The following is a 23,054-nucleotide window of genomic DNA, read 5'->3' on the forward strand; positions in this document are numbered from 1 at the left end:
CTCCTGGAGCACAGCAGGAGCTGGGCAGAATTTGCCTGTTGCCTGGCTCCAGCCTGGAGCTCACCACTGAAAAAGTCTTCCTGCACCAGTGTTCCAGCAGCATTGCACTAGATCCTTGGCTACCCAGCTTGGAGTCATTGTGGCCTTGATCTTGCTACCAACATGCTGCTTGGGAGCTCTGTGCTGATTAAGGCTACACACACTCAGTCTCTGGGGGACAAATTTAGAAGCAAATGCAAATAGAACATTATATATATATTCACTGTCATCTGTCATCCCATCCCCTTCCATGTGCCATCTGTTGTCTGAGGTTGCTGAGCCTGACAAAGCGAGGTGACAGGAGGTAAAGGTTCCCTGTCTGAATTTAAAGCTCCATCATGACTTCCTGAGCTGTAGGTGCCTCAGCAGCCGTGGGTCTCACGGCTGCTGTGGATTGCAGGCATCCAGGGCTTGGCTGCTGCGTAGTTACCAGCAGCAGAGAGAGCAGCCTCGTGCTTCTGTCCACTCGAGTCTTTTTCCAGTGAGAAGGTTGCTGCTGAACAACCAAAAGGGCTGACCTTGTAACTGTGGAGCAGATGTGTTGGTGTCACCATTTACCATGCTATATTCAGGCTTTCATGTGTTTATATCTGAGATGTGATTCTCTGAGCACATCAACATTATTTTTAAGATGCCTCTCTTTATTTTCTGTTGCCTTCTTTTAACCGCTGTCCTTAGACTGAGGAACTGATGTAAACTGTTCCCTTTTAACCTTTGTAAGTCTTGTTAGTGAAGAGTCATTTTGCTGTGATGCCAGCAGCCTGACTAGCTGACCCCTGGGGGAAACCAAGGACTCCTTGTGGACTTGACAGTTTGAGTAATACATCGTTCCACCTTGAAGAGCAGGGTGAACTTCACTTGTGGGGTCTCCTGGATAAATGAGATTTACAGCTTTCCATTCTCGGGGCACTCCTTGTTTTGGGGGAGGAGTACAGGAATGTAGATCAGCTGTGGCCTTTATGCACTGGTTCGCTGTGCTGTTATTTGTCATGAGTGCCTTGGCGTTATGCATGATATCCACTGGTGGGAAGAGCAGCTATCTTTCTGCTCTGCAATTCTCATCATTTTCCACCCTCAGGATTTTTTTCCCATCAGTCATTCCTGCCTCTCCTTTTTTGATCATCTTTTTACCAACAGTATTTTCCTCTCCCATTTCACTGCTGATATAAACTATGAAACAGTGAACACGGACATTTAAACTGCTGCTAGTAAGGGCTGAGTTGCCAGCAAAGTTAAGAGTATGTGGAGGGCTTTTGTTGCTCAGAGTTGCTGTTTCAGGCTGTCTGCAAACTCAGGATGGCTGAGCTGGCTTATTTGGGAGGAGGTTTCTGCTACTACCAGCTCCTGGAATATCCTTTTGTTGTAGAAAGCAAAGCTTCAGGATCCTGCACAGTCTGAACAGATGCCAGAAAGACCTTGTGAGCACGACCATGTGAGCTTCACTGGGCTTGTATTTCAGAATACCAACAAGGAAAAGGTATACCTCTTATATGAAAAAAGGAAGTGGTGCTCACAAAAAGAAGTACAGACAGGACAGTAGCGTTTCTGCAGAGCTGTTGAGAGGCACCAGCACTGAGGGTAAACACAGGTGCTTAGTTCTGTTGTTCCAGCGATCAGACCCACCGTTACTGGGTGCCCACTGCACTGTACAGTGCTGGCCTGGGCAGGCTGTCAGTGTGTAGGTGCATCCAGGTCAAGGGAGGGATGTGGACTGGGTGCTGTTGTCTGGCTGCTGCCAGCTCTACGCCTGGACTGAGCAACTGAAAATATTTTCAGTGCTATAGACTGTATACTCAGGACCTCAGCCATCAGCTGAAGGTGCTGCCTTTCTCTCTATCCCCGAGCTAAACCACACAAGGCTAATTCAACAAATTACTTCATCTTAACCCAAGCACACACCCTGAGCTCTGGGGAATTGTGCTAGTTTCTGTCCCTTTCTTACAACATAGCAGCAAGCTGGTACTGTACCTTATTTTTCATTTTCCTTGTTTTAAATAGCATCCCAAGCAGCTTGAACACAGTTGCTTTTTCTTGGTTTTTCTTTGCTAAAGGGAATTGCAGTGAAACCACACCATTCACAGAGAGCAACCCTGGTAGCAATGGTGGGTTGTCAGGCTCAGAGGAGGAGATGCCAGAATAAGTTCAGCAATGACATGATGTTCGTTGGCCACAAGAGATGGAGGAGGAAAATCAAGCACTTGTATTCAAAGGGATGCCTGCTTCTAGTGACTGGAGGGAGGGCTGACCTCCGGTTTCCAGGCACAAGGAAATGACAGCTGCAAAAAATGCTCCTTGTTCAGTATACATCAAAATTACCATCTTCTGCCTAGTTATTTGCTACTAAGAGATTCTGCTTTGAACATGTTCCCGATTCCAGCACCTCAGGAATTCACAAAAAGCAACCATTTCCAGTGATTCTTTTATTTAGGAACTTTGCTGGGTGCTTTACAATTTGTAAAGGGCCTAAGTATTATCACTGAGCTTTTTGTTCTTCATAGTGAAGCAATCAGCATTTTTATATCCTAAAGCACAAGCTGAGTGCTTGGCAAAAAGCAGGCTTACAAGATGCTGGATGTTGAAAGGAGGCGGAGTTAGAAGTTAGACTTGTAAATTTTAGGAATTCAGACTTGCTCAGTCTCTCTGAGGGTAGACACCACTTTCTGCCTCAGTTTCCCCTCCCCACTGTGGGAAGAGTGCTGCTTTGTCCATCACTTTGTCTAAAGAGGGAACATTTCAACTGAAAAATGCTGTGCTTTGTGCATGTATGGCATCTTCTGTAACAGCCCTGCTGCTGGGTGGTACTATGCCAATGCATGTAGATACCACCAGTCTTTTCCTGGATGGTCTTTTACTCCAAGTTGCAGGAGATCAGGAGCTGTTTGTTCTCAGATGAATTACAGTGAGGCTGTCTAAGAACCCTGGGAGCCTCCAGGGAGATGTAGTTCACAGTGGCAGTTCCTGCCATTGTTTTTTAAACTGCATTTTTGAAAGATATCCAGTGGTGCCTTACAATAAGCAAACAAAACACAAATCATCTGCCTTCCGAAAAAGTGACTTGAATTGAATGTCCAGAACCTTGGCTGTGTTACCAGCAAAGCTGTGTGAATTACAGTGACCAGCAAGTATGTGCTGGATCTCTGTACCGTTCCTGACCACTTAGCATGCTGCAAATCTGAGTGCTGCTGCTTTTCCAAGCTTTATGTGGATGGAGTTAGACTTCTGTCTGTGAAAGGTTGATGGTCTACCAACAAGCTGATCTTACAGAGATAAAGAGAGATGTTTCAGTGCTAAGGAAGCAAGATTCTGCCCCAGCCCTGATTTCAGAAAGTTGCTCAAATTTTTGAAGCCTCTAGCAAAGTGCAGTGCTCCTGCTGAAGGACATTATATTTGTCCACTTCACATTTAAACCTGGATTTTACTCTTTGCTCAGTAAGTGAATACACGCATTTAAAATGTACTCGGCTAGCACGGCTCCAGCAATTAGCAACCAAACAAAAGGTACTAATTTGATGCAACCATTAGACCCTCCATGCTTGAGTACTCCACTGGTCCAATTGTGCAAAGTGCTGTGAAATGCCAGCTCCCAGCGCTAGCCAGGCATGGAGTGAATGCTGGCAACCTGCAGCAGCTTGCCTCGTAGCCTTTAGAGCCGTCCATCCCTCTTTAATTCAATACCCTCAACAGAAGATCAGCACAAAAGCAAAATATCAAAATGCCAGTGCCCGTCAAAGCTTCTCTCTGCTCTTCAGACACGCGTGGAGGAGTAGGCAGCTAGAAAGGTTGGATAGAAAAGAGGAGATGCCAGGAGCTAAATGCAGCGGTGCTATCTGTCACCTCGATGGCGTGCCCTGAGGAGCGGGGCGCCTGCCTGGCTGGGTGATGCCAAAGGCCCGCAGGGCTGTACCGTACTGCTCTCTGGATGGTGATATCTGGGATCTTTTGATAATTACAACACCTTCCTGCCCTCTCTCCCCCCCCTAATCCTACAGGAATGGCTAGTGGGCGTGCTGAAGAACTGGGCGGGCTGCTGCTCTTAAGCTGGTGACGCTGGTACAAACCAGCTTTGGTCCCACGGACAAGCAGAAAATGGGACTGGGCTTCGTATGCCTGATCATTAGCATTCCTCGTGTCACTGACTCACCAGCCCAAATCTTTTGCAAAGCCTCATTTGTATCGTTTTGAACGTACTGGCAAATGAGCGCTTTAAGGATGATTTGTTTTTCCTTTCTGGTTTCAGGTCCTCAAAGCTGCTGCGTGCATTCTACATCCCTCTCCTCTCAGAACAGTACACGTGGTATGCAAACTATACTATTCTGAAATCTCGAAGGTCGAAGCAAACAAGGAAAAAAATGGGAGGCTAGCAACACACCTGGGCAACAAAATCAAAAACATCTGACACTCTTGGACAGCTGCCTAAGCCATCTTCGGTTCCCTTTTGGAAGATTGCAGTTGTAAGATTCACTAATAAAGATTTCCCATGAAGTGATTTTGCTCTGCAAGCTTCCAGCTGTAAAAAGGGTGCATCATCTGCTTTCAGTACTCGGTGTCAGGTCTCTGCTCTGCCTACACAGAACGTCTTGGTAAGAAACCATTTGAAAATCCAGCAGCCACCTACAAACGTATTATCCCTGCTGCTCCCTGTGTTATTATCTATTACACCAGAGAAGAGAAAAATGGGAAATAAAAAGAAATGACAGTAAGAGGTTCTGCTCCAGGTTACAATCTGGCACTGGGAAAATCCAGCTCTCAGCCTCTTTCTCCCTCCCACCCCGCTCACTGTTCTCGTCTGCTTAAGTAGTGCTCACCATTTCCTAGGGAATTTTTTCAGGTAACAACACTAAGGATTTTTTTAAATTTTTTTTTTTTTCTTTTAAGAAAAAGGAGGAGGAAAAGATGAGAGCACCTGAAGGACAATTAACTGAAATGCACTGAATCTCAAGGAATGAAGTAGTATGCACCACTGAAAAACATCCTGTGCAGGAGACACTTTCAAGGATAAACCTGTGCTTTTGGGAGAAAAACCCCCGAACTTCAGAGTTGAGCCAGTTACCTGTTTTAATGGGATCAGAGCGTTTTTGTTATCTGTGAAACCAAGGGTTTGTTTGCTGTTTATAATGATTTTTTTTTCTTAAGATACCTGTAACGTCCTTTGAATTCTAGACTCCAGCATCTTAAAATTTCTGGAAACATCCAGAGAGTAGAAGAAGGATTAATTATTTTTTTTGCAGTTCTGTTTCCCAGAATAGACAGTATGTGTTACATTGGTCCAATATGCTTCAGAGCAGTGCTGCATTTATTATATCTCCATTTGTAAAACATGCAGTATCACAAGCTAGATGAAGGGAGTGTTCTCACTCACATCCTTGGAACGCTCTGGGGATGGGCTGGCAGGGAGCAAGTTCCTTTTGCAGAAAGGCTGCCCAAACCCTGTGCCCCACTGTGACTGTCATTAGATGGGTCTGTGTGTGCAGTGCCGGGAGCCAGAGCAGGCGGATCAGGAAGCAGATCTGTATGTTGGGAAGCTGTTGGGATCCAAACAGAAAAGCGTGTGCCTCTGGAGGTACCCGTGTTGGTGCAGGATGCAGTGCTAGGCAGGTCTCTTGGCCGGTCTGTGGGTTAACAGCCGAGCAGGATGCGAAGGGCAGATCTAACATGGTACTACTGGGACAAAGCAGTGAGGAACGGGATGAGGAGCAAGGCAGGGGCTGAATCATATGAGCAACTTCAGAAACATAGGGAGAGGTGTTCTGAATTGCCTGCATTTCATTAAGGAGGAGGTTTTGTAACGGCATTACGCTCTGTTGGAAACACAGCCTATAAAGTGCGAATCATGGTAAGAGCAAGCAGTGTGCTGCTTCGTTGTCTGGATGACTACAGCATGGAGAATGCGGTTCTCTTCCATTGCACCCCCACTGTATGGAGGAGCAATTTGAAGCTGAGACTCTAAATTCAAACTTCGAAGGCTTAGGGAACCATCTGTGATGTCTAAGTCTTGGCTTTCTTCACAGAGGTGGATGTCACCCTGTGCAGGTATCACCCTTTGTAAGAGTCGAATGTGGAGCTTCAAGGTTTTCAGCCAAGCAGCTTGTGACTTGGGTGAGTTGGTCTGGAAGGTCAAAGTCACGTTGCAGATCAGTGTTGTAGTGTCTGTGTTCATAGTATTCCCCCACCTCCCTCCAGCCGGCCCTGCTCCTCATAAAACTTTACATGTGTTGAACAGGGCTCTACAGTGCCAGTAAATCAAAACCAAAACTCTTGCCCTGCTTGTTGCCTCTCCCCTTGCTAATCCCTGACCTTAAATCAAATAAAGAAAAAACTCCAGTTAAAGAACCAATTGCACCTCTCTCTGGCGCTGCTTGTGTGACTGTTCCATGTTGTCATAGCCCGTAACCTCATGTTTAATGTGAAAAGACAGTACAGTAAATACCAGTTTTAAATGACTGGCTGCTCTACCTTCCTCTCCAGTTTGATTCCTGTTTTGGGGTGGTGGTGGGAGACTGACAATAACTTGACAATAATTAGGAGTTAGTGTTTTCCAGAGGAATGCAGCAAATGTTTGGTTCCTGGTAGTAAATGCAGGTGCAGCTACAGGAGCTTTGCATTCCAGAGTTTCAGATCAAGGCAGGCACTCAGTTTTGCTGCTTATCAGGCGACCAGCTGGAGTCAGTCCTGCAGCCTGGAGAATTTGCAAGCTAAAGAGATGGGGCAGGGAAAGGGAGGGTTGTTATTATTCTCATTGATGACAAGAGTAGATCACATCTTAATGCTGATTTCAGAGAGATATTGGGAGTCTCAGTGCTGCAAAGATCTTGAGCCAGCGCGCATTTGAGGTCAGACATGGAGTCTGCCTACAGGTTGTTTCTAATCTGGTGTCTTTGGCACAGAACCAGCCTTCCTGGCAGCAGGTACAGGAGCCAGGGCCTCTCTTCCTTTGGTCCCTGCTAATGCAGAAATGTCAGGGGTAGTGCTACCGGGCAGCCAGACTGTAGCATAGAGGCGATCTATCGATCCCAGCTGGAACCACTGGGAATGAGTAGGTGAAGTTGCTGCTAATAGTGTTTTCATCATAAAGACTGAGCCATAGGTGAAGTTTCTGATAGGAAATGCTGAGGTTCTCCTCAGCTTTTCATAATTCACAAGTCAGGACTGTTGCGCTCTGTGCAGTGCTGAGATTAAGCAAAAAACCACCAATAATGAGACGATTAGTAGTAAATAAACAGTCTCGATGGAGCGAGCAGTACCAGTCTGAGGGGTATGTGCATCAGGGCGTGCAGAAGAGACTGCAAGAATTGCCCACCTGGCTCATGTTAGCTGGATGAAGGATCCTGCTTTTTTGAAAGCAGACATGGATGTGAAGAAGTTCATACCAAAAGGTGGAGCTGTATCTAAAAACATTTTTAAAGGCATTTTGTAGTTTGCTTTTCTGGTTTTGTTAGCAAGCTTGATGGAGGGGCTTCTGATTTTTTTTTTTTTTCTTTTCTTTTTGCTTTGACTCTCATTAAAGCAAATGTATGATCTCATTGTGAGGAGGCAGGTTTGGGACAGCTAATTTATGATCTCTATTGAAAAAAAAAAAAAAGTCTTGTGGTTTGTGAGCTCATGGGTAAAGGGTCAAACCACAAATTGCTGATCTGCCTAGCTGGATTCTCTGCCTAGAGTTGCCTCAGGCAGAGAGGGGTGTTGTGACCAAACCTGTTGTAGCACATCAGGATAGTGGAGGCAGTCCACCTTTGTCTCCTTTCTGTCTTTGGAGAAAGGGTTCTTTGTGTTGTTCTGGCTGATTCTGGAAAATAAAGTATCTAGGTGTCTTTCTCCAGTGCTGACCTGGCACACAGACAGCAGCTGGTTCCTTGACAGAGCCATGGATGGGTGCTACCCTGCGGTTACGTCTGTGGGTCGATGGGTTTCTTGCATGAGCCTGAGAGACCATGCACGACACTTGCCGTTGGTTGGAGAACGTACAGGGGTTACAGTATTCCTGGTCTCTTTGCTGGCAGTTATTTCTCCACCTTTAAACTGAGGCTGAGAGCACTGCAGGTCGGACAAGTTGCTGTGAAATACGGGAACCCAGTAAATCTCATCTTGTCTGAGCTCATCCTTTGCAACAAGGAGCGCCGAGGTGGAGAGTCCAGTGAGACAGATTGACGCTCTCCGGAATAGGTTGAGGGAAGTCACGATTTCCACAGAACTATTTTCCCCTGCTTCTCTGCTGCAGCAGGGTTTACGGTCCATTTCAGTTCTGCTCCTGCTCTTGCTGCCTGCTCCCAGGGCTCAGCTGCATACGTGTAAGCTGGTCACCTCCACCTAGGGCTCTGCCTGGCACATCGGAAGAGGACACCCTGGGACTCAAATGTGTTTCCAAGGATGTTCAATACAAATTTGTTCTTTTTTGAAAGGAAAACAAAAAGGATACTGCATCTCTACAGAGGTGGTGCTTAAGCTTTCCTTGACTCAGGGATTTTTTCCTGTTCAAAATCTTTTTGTCTTCTTTCTGTAGGAAAGTTATTTGAACTAATGTGCTCTCTTAGAAACCAGAAACTGAGAGGGTGTGTGAAGAAGCAGGAGCAAAGGAGTTGAGGTGTGTGGAGCAGGTACCTTGGAGAAGAATAACAGTGAATGAGCTGTTGAAGGCTGGGAAGGCTTCAGGCAGGCTTAGCTGGGAATGCCACGGGCCAGCTTTCAGGTGTGACTGACAGATCTGCACAGGAGCTGGTGGTTCTAGGACGGATTTATGGCATGTTGGCAGCTAGTCTGTCATATCAGAGCACAGCTGCTGTTTGGCAACTCTTCTCTCCATAGGAATGGGGAAGCACTTTCCCTTGCCGTGTTGCATTGCCAACATAAAGGAGATTTCCGTAAAGCATGGTGCAGGGACGTTATTTCCAAAGCAGACTGTGCATCCTCTGAGTGATGCTGAAGGGACTGGGCTGAAGTTTGGTACCCAGGACAGTGACTGTCAGCGTCAAATAACAACAGCCCTTTCTTCTCCCCTGTTGCCCTGCCTTGTCTCTAGTGAGCCTAATGCTTAAACTTTAGTTCATGGTTGTAGTCCTACTGGTAACAGCTCTTTCCTTGCTACTTGTAACCTCAAAAGCAGGGAATGTCTCAGCATCTGAGTCCACCTCAGGTCCAACAAAAGGTATTGAGTTAGTAGGTTGTGTGTTTATTTTGTTGCTGTAAGAAGGGCTCAAAGTAGCAGTGGAGAGAGGCCCTGGTAATGAAATTCTGTGTTTTTGAGTTCCTAGTTCTCCAGGCATTGCTGGAGGAAAGAAAGAACTGAATTTCTTTCTCTTTGAACATCTGTCAGAACCTGAGCATCATCCCAGCCCTGCTGAGATTCAGCGCATGTCCCCATGAATAACTGCACATGTCTCTATCTGCTTGCCTGGAGAGGTACTAATGAGGCCCCATCTGCCTGCGCTGCAGACTCCAGCTGTGTCTGCTGAGCAGCAAAAAGAGGTCAGGGTGGATGTGCCGGGTGAGAGCGCATCGTAGCCTAGCAGGACCCTTGATGAATGCAGTCCTCTGCTGCCTTCCTGCCCGGTTCTTCATCCAGGGGGTAACTGCTGTGCAAGACTGGAGAACTGCAGCCAGGACTGGACAGAGGCGCGTTTCGTTGTGGGATCAGTGAAGAGACAGGGTCTGGGGCTGGATGCAGAGGTGGAGACTCCCTGGTCTCCTCCAAGCAAGTGTGAGTGGCTGGATGCCTGACTAGAGCCAGGAGCCTGGCTTCTCGGGAGTACTGCCACTCACCGGTCCTCTAACTCCCTCCATGCATCTTGCCTGGGAGGTCAATAACTGGGTAAGCATTTAAAGATGATCGACAAAACAGGCTTATTCTAGAAAAGGACAAGCTCCTCTGTGTTCCACCCAGCAGAGAGAAGGTTGCTCTGGCCCGCTCTGATTTCTGATGATCTGTGTGACATTGCTCTAGCACTTGTCCTCCCTGGAGCGAGCAATGAGGCGTTCTCTGGGAAGTTTCCTCTGCCCTGTGTTGAAACGGGCTGGTTGGAAAGACTGACTGTCCAGCGAAGAGCAGGGTGGAGAGCTGATCACTGCAATTATTCTGCCTCAGAACATGCTGTCCAGGTGCTGCCCTGTGCTGCAGAGCCTAGCCCTGTTTTCTCCCTCGTACAAAGAGAAGGCTGTTTTGACCTTTCCTGTTTTTAATCCTCCCGTCCTACTGGGCTGGGGAAGCTGCACTTTCAACACATTGTGTCTGAGTCAGCAAGAAACAACAGGGCTACTGGATGTGGGGTTTGTGGTGAATTCGTAAGCAGTTGCTTGTACTCCCAGGGCTGGTTTGAGGCCAGCCCAGTGGTCAAGGCATAATAGCGGCGATCTGCAGGCGTGGGGTTTTGCCTTGATTTGGGGGACAGGTAGCTTTCCACATCCCTGACATTCTTCCCACTGCTGCAGAATCTTTAAGCAGGTGCAGCCCTTGCCCGGATTTCACAATGTGTCGCGCCGCGGGTTCCTGGGCTCTGCTCAGCACTGCTGCAGGTGTGAGAAACCAAAGTCAAAGCAAGAGGTGCAATTACCAGGCTTCTTGGCTTCTTATCTTGCTGTTTCGAGATGGGGAGTGGGTGATTGGCTTTCTGTGGGGCAAGGCTTTTATACTTCTTCTGCACAGCCTGGTTTGCTCCAGCATCTCTGCTGGCTCCGACTGCACCTCTGAAGGCACAGAACCTGCCGGTGCTGTGCTGGCTCGAACCCACTGCAGCTGGACTCGGGCTGTCCTCTAACTCACAGCTCCTCGGGAGTGTGCTCTGGGGACAGGCAGGAGCTTTCCAGCAGCTTTATGCAATGCTGTCTGAATCACGCAATAAACAAGTCCAAACCCTATTATTAGACTTTGGAAACTGCTGCCTTAGAGACAGGTTTGCTTATAAATATCCATTATTTTCTCTCTGGCTCTTCACTGGGGAAGCTGGCAAGAAAAAGGGATCTCTGCTCCTCCAGGATCTGCCTGCCCCTGCTGTTGTTGCTTCTTCCTACCTGAACTCATCCTCCTCGCTCTTCCAGCCTCCCAAGTTCTAGCTGTGCTAATGAGGTATCATTGTCAGCAGGGTGGCAAGTGCCAGCTATTTTGGAGGGGGACTGGAAAACACGAGTAATAAGCAACCGGGCAGAGCTCTTGCCAGCGGTCACTGCAGCGTGTGTAGGTGTGCAAACCAGCTGATTTGGTGGCTAAAGCAGGAGTACTGGGTCCAGTTCCCTGTTTGGCTCCAACAACAACCTGCATGGCTGGGAGAAAGCCCCAATGCCTGGTGAAACAGAGATGACAGCACTTCCTTTCTCTGCCTTGTTTTGAGGAGGGACAGATTTAAAGCTCACCAAAAAGCAGTGGAAATAGCGACTTCGACAAGCTTGGCAGCAGGCTGCCATGTAACGTGAACACATCTGGCCTAGCAGGGCTGCTGTCTCATTCAAGGCTGTTAGCTTTCCCATCCAAATAAACAGCAGCCTTCTCCCCCTGCCAAATCTCTCCAGCACAGATTCCCCCAAGCCTCCCTCCTGCCCGTGCTGCTGCTTTCTCTGCCTCTTTCAGTTGTTTGGCATCCGTACTTTTAGCTGGAGGGTGCTTTATCTTCCCTTGCAAAGCTGATTTTATATTTTGTGCACTCAGTCTTTGCTCCGGGGAATTGGGTTCAGCTTTCTGTGAGAACCCAGAGCTCCTCTCTTACCTACACTTGTTAGGTAATGCTCTGCTGTACAGAAAAGCCCCAAAGCTGCTCAGACTGTGCCCTGTGCCATTCTCTGTATAAACTGGGGCAGGCACTGAATAGCCGGGATATGCTGTAGGCTTGGAGAAGGGATAAAGGGAGTATTTTTAAAACTATTCAAGAAATGGCCAGCTCCCCTCCCTCCCTCCAGTGGATGTTGCTGTTAAGGGTGTGGGGAGGGCTGGTGTGGGAGCTAAAACCTCGAAAACAGTTCTCGTTCTTTCTCCAGGTGACTGCTTGGCAGACCTGCATTACTCCTGGTTCTTCTAGCTAAGCCCGGCGAAACAGGTCTGTCTGCGGTGGGCTCGGCGGTGCAGACGCAGTGCTTGCCATGCTCCCTACACCCTGCGGCTCGCTTTGTGAGCAGCTGGAGCCCGTGTCTCCTGCAGTGAGGGGATGAGAGGGATGAGACTACATGGCACGCCTGCAGCTGGCCAGCTGTGCTGCTTGCTGGGGCTCCCTTTCCACATATCTTTGCCTGCAGATACCTGTTTGTCAAGGGAACGTTCGGAGAACTCGCAGGCTTCTCTCCTCTTTGACACGGGTGTAGGTGCAGAGGGCAACACGGGGTGTCTTTAGAGAGGCTGGGTGCTTGGATCACTCAGCAAGTGACACCAGGGAGATTTAGAGAGAAATGGGTACAGCTCTCTGGCCTAAGGCAGCTATACTGGGTACCGCGCAGAAACAAATGGCTTCTATGGAGAAGGAGAGTGATGCAGGGCTATGAACATCTGCCTCAGGCTCGCAGGTGGATTCCAGGGAGTGGTGGAGGTGAAAGAGGAAAGGGAAGATGTATGTAGGGTGCAGCATTAGGAAGAGGCATTTGTAGTTTCTCAGCCAGGTACATACTGTGAGGGTGACGTAAAGTGTAGAGACCTAAGGGGAGACATGGGAGGACAGCAGGCAGAACCATGTGGAAGCAGAGATGTGCTGTTTGAAGAAATTACGTTGGCTGAGGCATCTGAGGGAAAGATTTGGAGGACCTGCCCCACAGAAAAAATGCTCCTTTCCTCTTAGCTTCCGAACTTCTTTGTGATCCTTCAGCTTTTTCTTTTTTTGCTTTCCATACGGCATCCTCTGCAGGCTGGTGGTGAGCAGAGACCGGCAGAGATGAGGACAGCGGTTTGCAAATGGAGAGCTTTATTCTTCCATCAGTTGTGTTAAGCTGGTCTGCCTTGGGAGGCCGTGGCGGGCAGGAGCTCATAGGAGGAGGTGGGATCTAAGAGCTGGGAATCTCGGTTGTAAGCCCCTGTTCCTCCCTCCCAGCCCCCCGGGCACTGGGTTCCAGGGAACTCCGGCTGGGAAAGGCTTCTCCAGCTGCTCCCTCAGGCTCCCAGGAGAGGGCATCGTGCTCCACGAGAGTGGAGAGATGGGGTCGTCAGGGCTGCTGCTGGGCAGCCTTGGGGATGGGCAACTGGGGGGTTTGCTACAGGTAAGACCCTGGGTTTCAGGACTGCAACCTTGCAGCTGGGTGGCAAGGCTGACCTTGCTGGGATCCCACTGCGAGGCAAAAAGGCTGATGCCTGGGTGTTTTCTTTGCAGAGGGGCAAAGTGTAACAGAGCTCCCAGCCCCTGGCCTCCAGTGCCTTTGTGCTCTGGCCTGAGGAGACATCACAGGAGGGTGCAAGATGCTGACGGAGGGGCTCAGCTGGAGCCTGGTGCTGTGTGGAGACAGGGCCTGGAGTGCTCTCCCTACCCAGGTGGGCAGGCAGGTCACTGCACCCTCCTCTGCTTCGACGGGGCTGTGAAGGAGGAGGTCTTGCTGACTGTTTTCCCTCTCCACCACCCCAGTTACATATCCCTTATTGCCCTCATAGCAGTGGAGTTTTAGTTGGTTCAGATGGCTTTGTGGCAGCCAGAGCTGTGTGAAGAGGATGCGCCGGCCCCTCTGCAGTGGTGCAGAAGTGCTCATAGCTGGAGAGGGGCGACATCCCTCTCTGTACATCCCTGGAACGGTCTCCTATGCTACAGTCAGTGCTTCAGCTTTCCAGAACACACTGCTCCTCCTCGTTTTAGTAGCTTCTGTAAAGTCCTTTCCTTGTGATGGTCCTGGCGGTGAGCCCCTCGGGCTGTAACACAGCTACTTTGTGTGTGTGTGTCTGGCTGAGCATCCCACCAGCCTCTCACTCGGGTCTCCTGGTCCATCACAGGGATGCATCTCTGGCCAGAGGTGGACAAGGTAAGCCCTGTGCTGCCTGTTGCCTGTTGCCACACCTGGCACACCGGGCTGGAGGGCTGCAGGCTTCTCGCCTTCAAATCCTGGCTGCTGACTTCAAATCCTGGGCTGAGCGAGAGCACGGTGCCCTGCCTGAAATCCTGCAGTCGGTGGAAAAGTTTTGCGCCTACGTGTTTTGCGTACAGCACGTTGCATTCCTGTGCGAGCTGGACTGCTGCCCGGTGGGGAGAGCCCCCTGCAGTGCCTGTGGACTCCGTCGTGTGCTTTCCAGATTTCCACAGACGTTTAAAGCTACACACTGTTGATAGTGCAGCCAGGTGGGGTGGCAGGTGGAGGTGCTGGACAGGCAGGGAGTGAGGAAACCTGGTGCCCCCCCACCGTGCTGAGAGTTGCCTTTCTCCCTTGCTCCGCAATTGCTGATGGTCCCTTTGCTACTGTGCGTAAGAACTGAGAAGCTGAACCAGGGCCTTCTGGCAAAGCAAGCCCCCTCCCATTCTTAAAGCACCCCAGAAAACTTTCTTTCCTAATTAAGATTATTTCTGGATCGCATTTTCTCTCGAGAGTTGGCACTTACTGACAGATAATCCATGTCTGTAAGGAAAACTAATGATTAATTGCTTCCTTTCAATTAGGCTCCCTGTCCTCTGTCTTGCAGAATTTGCTAACAAATATGTTATCTTTCTGGCAGTCCAAAATAAATAGTTGTCCTCATGTGGGAGCTGGTGCAGAATCCAAGGCTGTACTTGTCTTTTCCAGCGGGAGCAGGCCTGGAGCATTGTGGAGGAATCGATGCGATCCCTGTCACTTCTCTGGCCAGACAAGGTGGGAGAGAACAGCAGGAGCTTTGGCAGGGAAGAAATGGATGCTCTGATTTCTGCATTCTGTGAGAATGTGGAGAAGGCGGCAGAACTGCTAAGTGCAGGACCTTCTCTCTCTTTTTTTTTTTTTTTTAATCATAAAAATTCCTTGGAATTTTGGCCACAACATATATTCCATGGTATTCAGGCAGGAAGGTATTTTCTCCTAAACACGGGAAAAAAAGATTACAGGGTGCTTACCGACAGGCTCAGGGTTAATGGGACTGCCTCTGAAATGTCAGTTCTGGTCTAACGTGCCTGCTGCATGAATGTCTTACAGGAACAGCAGTGTGCGTGTGTCTGAGCTTTCATTGTGTGAGTGGCTGTGATGTCTGTGAGAGTCAGATGACTCTCGAGCTGCGTTACAACCCCCAAAAGCCGCCTTTTTGCTTTGGCTGTCTGGCCGTCCCCACATAGGGCATTCCAGTTACACTAGTAAAGGACTGTGCATGAGAAGGACTATGTTTTAGTGGTTTTTACTGGTGGATTCACAGATGCATTTCTGTGGAGCTTGTACCTAACAGTGGCGTGATGAAAACTGTTGATGTGCTTTTGTCTTGGTCTTCATGCCCTAAATAGCTTTGGCCAGTTCTCCGTCAGCTGACTGAAACGCTGATGGTGCTCGGACAGCACATTCTGCGAAGGAAAGCTGGTGCAGGCAAAACCTGAGTCATTCAACCTCTCGAAAGGACTCCTTGATGAAAGAGGGCAGGCGTGTCCAGCGTCACCCCAAGAGGAGCTGGGTTTAGCTCCCTGCTCTGCCGGAGCACGGGCTGTTTCTGGCAGTCTGTTCTAACGGCACGGCCATCCTCAGCTGGGACAGGGAGGTGTGTGCAGAACCCAACCCTGCTTACCCTTGGGGTCAGGTGAATTCCCTGTATGTTTTTAGCTTGCTTTCTAGAGGCTGCAGACAGGCTCTGGGGTTGCTTTGTTCATGAACAGAGCCATTGTGTAGATCAGCTGTCCAGTATCACCTTCCAGAGATATTTGCTAAGAAAGTTCCTTGTCGTGTTTTGTAAGCCCGGTGTGCTTGCTAGCTTGTGAGGGCTCCTCCTCTGCGCCAGAACTGCCCTCACCAAAAAGGAGGATGAGCTGGCTTTTTCCAGTTAACCAGTCAATATTTACTTTTCTAGGCAAGCTGTTAAAATGCTGTTGCTCTCTTGTTTTGGTATTTGTTTCTCCTGTCTTGCTGGAATATTGCCCCAAAGTCTCCCACACTGGCAGCTCTTGTTTGTGTAGCAATGACATGTGGGCGTTCATAAAAGACAAGGTTGTGGGAGCCTTCCAATGATTGCCAGGTCATGTTTTCATTTTCTGTTCCGAGTGTGGAGTGTGTTTCAGCCCATCTGCTTCAAGAAAGGCTGGAGTTTGGGAAGAGAAAGCCACAGGATCATTTATTCAATCCCAAGGTGGAATCTTGCTTCCACTAAAATCCGTGAAAAAACTCCTGTTGACTTCACTGGAGTTTATCTGCATCCTCTGTTATCAGGACAAAGGCACCCCAGGCCTGATTTTGGTAATTCCCAATTTTCTGCCTGCCCTTTTGTGCTGTACCACTGCATCCCGGGGTGCAGCCCCAGCGTTCCCCTGCACCACCGAGGCAGCACCCTGGAACGATGCCTGAACACACAAGGAAAGGTGAGACACTGTCACGCATCATGGTGAGAATGAGGGGTCAGCCTGTGTTGGACAGCCATCAGAAAAGCCCTGTCTCCTCTGTCCTTCCGTACAGTGATGCTGGAGTGCGGGTGGCTTGTCCCTCAGGCCTTTTGCAGAGTTCAGTTCAGCCAAGGCAAGAGTCGGGAAGATCCACCTTTGACAGAAGTTAAGCTGGCACTCCTCCTCCCCCTCCCCCTTCCTCTAAGAATGATAGTATGGGTTTGATCTGTAGTCTTAGCACGATTTTGTATTTGCTCGGTGGAAGGATGCCTGGCATTGAAAGGGTGTACAACTTGCATATGGTGATAAATCTCAACCTAAAGCTCTGTGCCACAGATCCGTAATTCTCGCACGCTGACCTGTTCTTGGCAGGATACTGGAGCATTCCTCTTCCAAACCTCAGGGCACATGTTTTTAAATGACATTATTAAAGCTGTTTGTGTGTTAACACTCCTACAGAGAGGGAAGGAGTCTTTGGGCTTTCAAAGTGAATCTTCCTGGTATAGAAAGGGAGCAGAGATGCCCTAAATTACGAAAAACTCATTTGAGCATGTCTGGATAGATCAGTGCAGACAGATTTCCACTTCGATACCACGTTTCTGGCAGCCAGTGATTAAGCCAGCTCCTGTACAGATAACATATATCGTCAGCAAAGTGTTGCAGCCGTAGTTCGCTGAGACGGTGGCTTGGACAGGTCCGGAACAGCCAGCTCCGCATGCACTGGAGGGGTCAGTCCTGGTGGCAATTTTCTATGCCATCAAGTCTTTTGCATGTGTACTGTACCGTGCTAAGCTGGGCTGTGGTGATGACAGTCCACCCTTGCATTATGCCCTTGCAATTTAAAGATACCAAGGATGTACTCTAGCAATGGCTTTTTTTCGGAGTCCTGATGGACAGCCTTGGCCAGAGCCCTGTCCCAACGGATTTTTAGCGTGCGCACCACTTGGATATAGCTTGTGTGTGACATTAGCTGGAGCTTTGTCCTTGGTCTAGCAGCCCTCTCTTTATTTTCAATTATTGTGACACTTAATTTCCTTATTACTGCAATTTCCTATAATCCCCAAGCATTTTTTTAAGAGAGGAACTACATCTGCTGCCCTACCTTTCAGTGCGCTTGCTGTTGCCTTTCTGGTTCATTAACAAGAAGCTCGAAGATCTTCCCTGCACAAATTATTTAGTTTGTCAAAATTATTTGGCTCCAGTAAGAAACTTTTCTCCTCCACTAGGAGAAGGCAGCATGGTCCTTAATTGCATTCTGCAACTTAGCCAAGTGAAATCTATCTTTATGCCCTCGAAGCTGAAGCCAAAAAAATACCCCCCACTGGTCCCTCATGCTTTGCAGCTCCTGCTGAGCGAGCCTGTGTCCAATGCTTCTCCCTCCTGAGATTTATAACCGCTGGGGGAGGTGATGGAGACAATTTAAAGGTCTTGTAGGCAGGAGAGCTCCATGTCGGTTTGAAGGGTGATTTGCACTAGTTTCTTTGTAAGTCCAAGTAGACAAGACTGGAAAGAGTTTTGGTGGAGAAAAAGAGCCTGCCCTGGCAGTGCTTGAAGCCATGTCTCGCTGGTGTGCACGATGTTTCTGTTGGTGGCTAGCTAGATACAAGCCCCTGACTTGTCATTAAAGGCACTAAACTCACTTAGGTCTAAGGTCTGGAGTTCAAGATACAACTTTCCTCCTGTGGTACTGGTTGTAAGTCCACACCATCACCTCCCGTCTGCCTGGATGTACAGCAGCAATGGCATTCTTCCTTGTGAGTTGGGTGTGAAAACCTGACCTGAGGCGTTCCTGCCTCCCTGATCATTGCAGCTCCGATGGACTCCCCAGAAAGTCCTCTGCAAAGTCACTTCAGGGCATCAGTCACCTCCTGTTCTGTCCTCTGAACTCCTCTGGGCTGTCAGGTCAACCCCCCTGTCCGGTGGTGGTGTGCCAGCCTGCGGGGCTCCTCATCCTTTGGCCACTCATCGCCTGTCCCTCTGTCCCCAGCTGCAGGCTCTGGCTCAGAGAGCGAGCTCAGGACCTTTTGGTACCAGCTGGATTCATCTCTCCTGTTGGGAATGATTTCCTCCATCCATTCATACCGATTTCAGTTTGGTTGGCTTCTGTTCCTTCCGTCTGTCCTTTGCACTTTCAAATTTTGAGAAGTTTGTTAAAAATTACAGTTTCAGGAATTCTTACCCCTTGCTGATGGCGTCAAAAGTCAAAACACACAGGTTGGAAGGTGGGGAGAATAAATCCTAAAAAGCCTTGAGGAGAGTCCTAGAAGCTGTGGGAAGCCACGGAACGTTTTCAGGTACTGCTTACACCCTTGCAGGGGAGGGAGGGGGTTAAAACTCATCCAGCCCTGAAGACAGGTTGTCATGGTTTTGTCTTTAGCAGTTGTGCAACTGGGAATATGTTTCCCTAAACTTACCAGGGTATTAAAGCCCCAGTTAGACTGAGTTCTAAGAACACGATGAGGACCGTTTGCAGCAGCTGTGGGGCAAAGGGAAGCAGGCTTCGTTCGTGCAGCTGTGGCGTACGCAATTCTCCTCTTGCACAACTTCTGTTGCTTTGACTGCTTTATTCCAGCGAGCTTGTACACCGCAGCGCTGGGAGCAATTTCACAAGCTGGAAAATCAGCTTCCAATGCCTGCTTCCCTCCAGCTTCCCTGGCAACGTGGGCCAGAATAGTTTGGTTGGAGGGAAACGGATTCTTCAGCTCTTTCAGGTGTTAGGTAATCACTTCAGAAATGCTGTGGCACGTTTTTCTTAAAGGCAGGCTTTGGGATGGTTACATTCCTTTGACCGATGATCATTTACAAAGCTTAAGTGGAATTTTTCGGGTGATTCTAGGTTGACTTGGTGTGTGATTAATGAGCAATTATGAGTAGATATAAATAATAGTGGATTTAAGTATGTATAGATGCTATAATTAAAAACTCTATTATGATATTTATTAATATTTAATTATAGATGACAAAGGTTGCTATATAATTCTGTAGGACTTGACTGTTACTCTTGGGGAGGGAGCAGCTCCTCTGTTTAATTACAGCAGCGTCTAGGGAATAAAACCCTGCCCAGACCACTGTTGGTCTCAACGTGCGATTTCAGCAGCTGGAGCCTAGTTAGCTTGCTGGGAAGTGCCTGGCTTTCATGACGGTTTCTTTCTGTAAGTACACTAGTACTTCCCAAACAGAAAGGCAAGATGCCTCCGTGACAGGGCAGCGTGGACACAGAAGGTTGTCTTAGGGTCTCTTTGCTCGTAGTGTCTAGGACATACACTTGGAAGTAGGTGCTGTGTGCTCTGACTGATGTCAGACCTGGCCCTAAATGAAGCATCTTCAGAAGTGGAACAAGGCAGTCAAGGTGGAGTGATGGGGTAGAGGAGATCAGTAAGAATCTGGTTAGTAAATGTAGAAAATCGAAAATCTTCAGTGTGATGGGTGCTTTGTTCAGGCTATGTGAATTCAGGTTGCTTGTTCTCTTACCTCTAGATGGAAGGAAGAGCTCAGGATCTTCTAACTCTGTTATATTGCTCATTTCACATGGTGGGAATGGTGGGTTTTGCAGTTAAACCTGTGTCTTTGAGCTTCAAGATCACGTTATCAGTTCTATTGCTGACAAAACTGGTGACAAACCATGCCAAATAGAGTAAACGCTTACTTTGCAAGGAAGGTTAAAACAGAATTGGTTCATGTTTGCAAAGCTCTTTGTGCTGTTGGCTAGAAAGCAGAGCGTTTCGGTTTCTAGCACTAGCTTCTTTTCAGAGGTGGTTTCCAGCCTCTTGGCTGGAGGGGAGGCATCTGCTACTTCAACATCAGCAGGAAAATACAGCTCAGATGAGGCCAGAGTGCAGTAAATGGAATGGGGCTTTGTGTGTACAATATGTGCCTCTCTGAATGCTGGCATGTACCTATGGAGAGCTCCTGGCACCTCTTACCTCTGGCACCTTGGCCAGCAGCACACTCGTATGAGATCCAGCACCGGAGACTGCGTGCAGATCAGCAGCCTTCAGCCAGGTGCCTGCTTTAGCAGTCAGGCTCCCACAGATACTTAAAATCTCGTTACTGATAAAAGAAGTAGGTAATTGCCTAATCCAGAGAGGAGAAGAGGTCAGGAAAGCATGTTACTGTCTTTGGGAGGGAAGCTGAGCCACAAAACGCCGCGGACTCCAGCCAGCACGGTGGCAAAGCTGAGAAATGAAGTTCATGTCTCCAGTCCCAGCCTGGAGCTTCCCTGCGTGCGGCCACGCTGCATTGGGTTGAACGCAGCGTCCGACCTTACGGAAGAGTGACAGCAAGGGGCCAGCACTGCTGGCTGGGGCAGCTGGGTGCTCCTGGGGCAGGAACCTGCGGCTGCAACACGGCAGCGGAGCTGCTGCCGCTCCGTGCCCTGGGCAGCCTCGGTTCGTTGGTGCGATGCTGCGTTGTCAGGCAGCAGGTCCCAAGACCGTGAGAATCCCCAGGTGGGAAGTTCATCAAGTCAAGGCTTTAGCTCCAGCTCTCCTGGGCTGGGGAAATGGAAAAGCCTGTCCTGCTAAACGGGTTGGAGAGAACTGGCTTTTCTGTCTCACAGCCTTTCAAGTGAAATAATTCAACCTTCACTACTAAATGAGTAGAACTCTTAGAAGTTCACTAATTCTGCTTTGACCCCTGCTGAAAGTACTTACGTAAAATAGAGGTAATAGGTTATTCACTCTTCACAGAAGAAGTACTTGGCAATAACATATGAAGAAAACTCTAGATTTTGGTATAGAACTGTAACTGAAAGTGAGCTGCGCTGCAGTCTGTGGCACATTCGGGAAGAAAAAAAAAAAAAAAGACTTAAACATGCACAAGCTACAAGTCAAAAAGACCACGTACAAACAGTATGTTAGCATACGGTATACCTTTAGTACATCTTGTTTGCTTCTCTCCACTTTGTCTTGTAATTTCTTAAGTTGTTTAGGATTTAGTGCTGGATCAGCTTTGCTGTTTGTTCTAAACGGGCTGGAGAGAACCTCCCTGCGATTGCAGCCATGCTGTGGGTTTCAGCACAGGGGCTCCGGGGGCAGAACTTATCCCTGCAAGACAGTTCTTGAACTGCTGGGCTCCTAAAGGCCACCTGAACTGCATCTTTAGAGCCCTTGGAGTTTTGTTGTTGTTTTACCTTAGCAATATTTCCTATCAAACAGCAGCCTTTTGATCAGGGGAGTAACCCGGGAGAAAGGCTGAGCAAACGGGCTCCTGGTTTTAAGTAAATACTGGTGTGTTTAGTACTCACAATCCACAAAGTAAAACAGAAAACACGTTGCTGGGCCCCATCAGATGTTCTCCTGGCTTGTAAAAGTTCAGCTTTTTATAGTAAAAAATTACATTCTGAAGGGTTAGGCAAGCAAGCGAGCAAGGGAGGTTGTACGACTTCTGTGTTTTCCCCCTTCCCTTGCAAAGCAGCTGCCAAAGTTTGATTTAAACATTGATGCATGAATTTATAAGAAACCATGAGCTCATTCCCGGGGAATGTAATGGCACGGAGGGCCAGGCTGGACCAGCCCAAATGTGATTTCCATGGTGCCCTGTTAACAGTGGGCCTGACCCAGAGCTCCCCAGGGTTCTGTCTGCGCCAGCGCAGCCTCCCTTAGGCGTGTTTCTGAGGGCGTCCCAGCGGCTGCCGAATTTCTTATGGGTGAGGGAAATGTAAAAGCTGATAATTTTATTTTTATTACGGAAACGTGAGGAAGTCTTGTTGGGCAGGTGCTCAAGTTCTTGCATTCTCTCAAGGAAAACTGTTTGGGAAAGTCCTAGCCTGGAAAAGGTCTCTGCAGGTTTTGCACAGGCCGGCAGGCTGATGTAAATAAACCTCTCACCTCTGTGTTTACCTTGACTCGCTTACGCAGGAGAAGGGACAGCAGCTCTGCCTGCACTAGGATTTCTACGTGCTTCGAAAGCCACTTCTTTGAAGGAGAGAGTAACATCAGTGGCAGACAGTGCCCCACGCGAGCGGCGCTGCCCAGGCAGAACGGGCAGCAAAAGGGCTGGAAGGAGCCTGGCTGGGGGGCAGGGAGAGCCGTCTGCGGTCCCTCCAGAGGGCTTGGGAAGCCGCTTTCTGGTCATAACCGTGGTCATGACAGCACTGTGCTTCAGCTGCTGCGGCCCCCCTGTCCACATTTTTTTTGCGGAACGTCACGTTTTTCATGGAAGCTTCTCGGGTTTGTACAGAAGGCACCTCAGAAAACTGCCCTTGCACCCCCCAGCCTGCCGTGGGTGAGGAGGGAGATGCTGAGCTGGATCCTGCTGTGGGATCCTTCACCGGTCTCTGCCCCAGCTCCTGCAAACACCCCTGTGCTTGCTTTGCATCAGTTCTCTTCTTCTTGCCTTGGCTTTGCTGAGCAACAGTAAAGAAAAAAAATCGTTAAGCTTTTTATCCAGTTTTTATGCTCCTTCCTTTCTGGCAAAATGGCACGTGCTCTTGGAACAGCCCCGCTTCCAAAGTCTGCACTTCCCTAAAGGCAAAACACGGAATCCTTGAACACTAAAATTAGAGTTTTTGCCTGACTTCAGTGGAGGCAGAGCTCTGCTGCTGAGGACTTGAGCTTGTGTTCTGCCTCTAAAGGAGTGTATTTAAGCTGCTGCGAT

At 48.7% G+C, this 23,054-nt stretch overlaps 1 protein-coding gene and 1 long non-coding RNA gene across 6 annotated transcripts in view; one reads left to right on the forward strand and one right to left on the reverse strand.

The window, feature by feature from the left end:
* The window catches only part of ALG9 (ALG9 alpha-1,2-mannosyltransferase), a 35,219-nt gene extending 28,846 nt beyond the window's left edge, over positions 1–6,373 (forward strand). For 2 of the 4 annotated variants that reach the window (XM_040616061.1, XM_040616063.1), the window contains one exon: positions 4,277–6,373. In XM_040616061.1, the coding sequence (XP_040471995.1) occupies positions 4,277–4,400 (124 nt within the window). In that variant the 3' untranslated portion in view covers positions 4,401–6,373. Of the gene's footprint in view, positions 1–1,405; positions 1,505–4,276 lie in introns of those variants that run through there. The other 2 variants (XR_005831226.1, XM_040616062.1) reach the window with 2 other exon arrangements.
* LOC121098268 lies at positions 493–21,727 on the reverse strand. Of its 2 annotated transcripts, none has more exons than XR_005831227.1 (3): positions 21,329–21,727; positions 7,768–7,773; positions 493–504 (listed from the first exon to the last, which is right to left on the reverse strand). It is a non-coding gene; the product is annotated as an uncharacterized LOC121098268 (long non-coding RNA). The 2 variants fall into 2 exon arrangements; XR_005831228.1 differs by lacking the exons at positions 493–504; positions 7,768–7,773 and adding exons at positions 12,783–12,793; positions 20,571–20,573.
* Positions 21,728–23,054: the final 1,327 nt, after the last annotated feature.

The sequence above is a fragment of the Falco naumanni genome, chromosome 16 (genome assembly GCF_017639655.2).
Source record: "Falco naumanni isolate bFalNau1 chromosome 16, bFalNau1.pat, whole genome shotgun sequence".
Taxonomy (NCBI): domain Eukaryota; kingdom Metazoa; phylum Chordata; class Aves; order Falconiformes; family Falconidae; genus Falco; species Falco naumanni.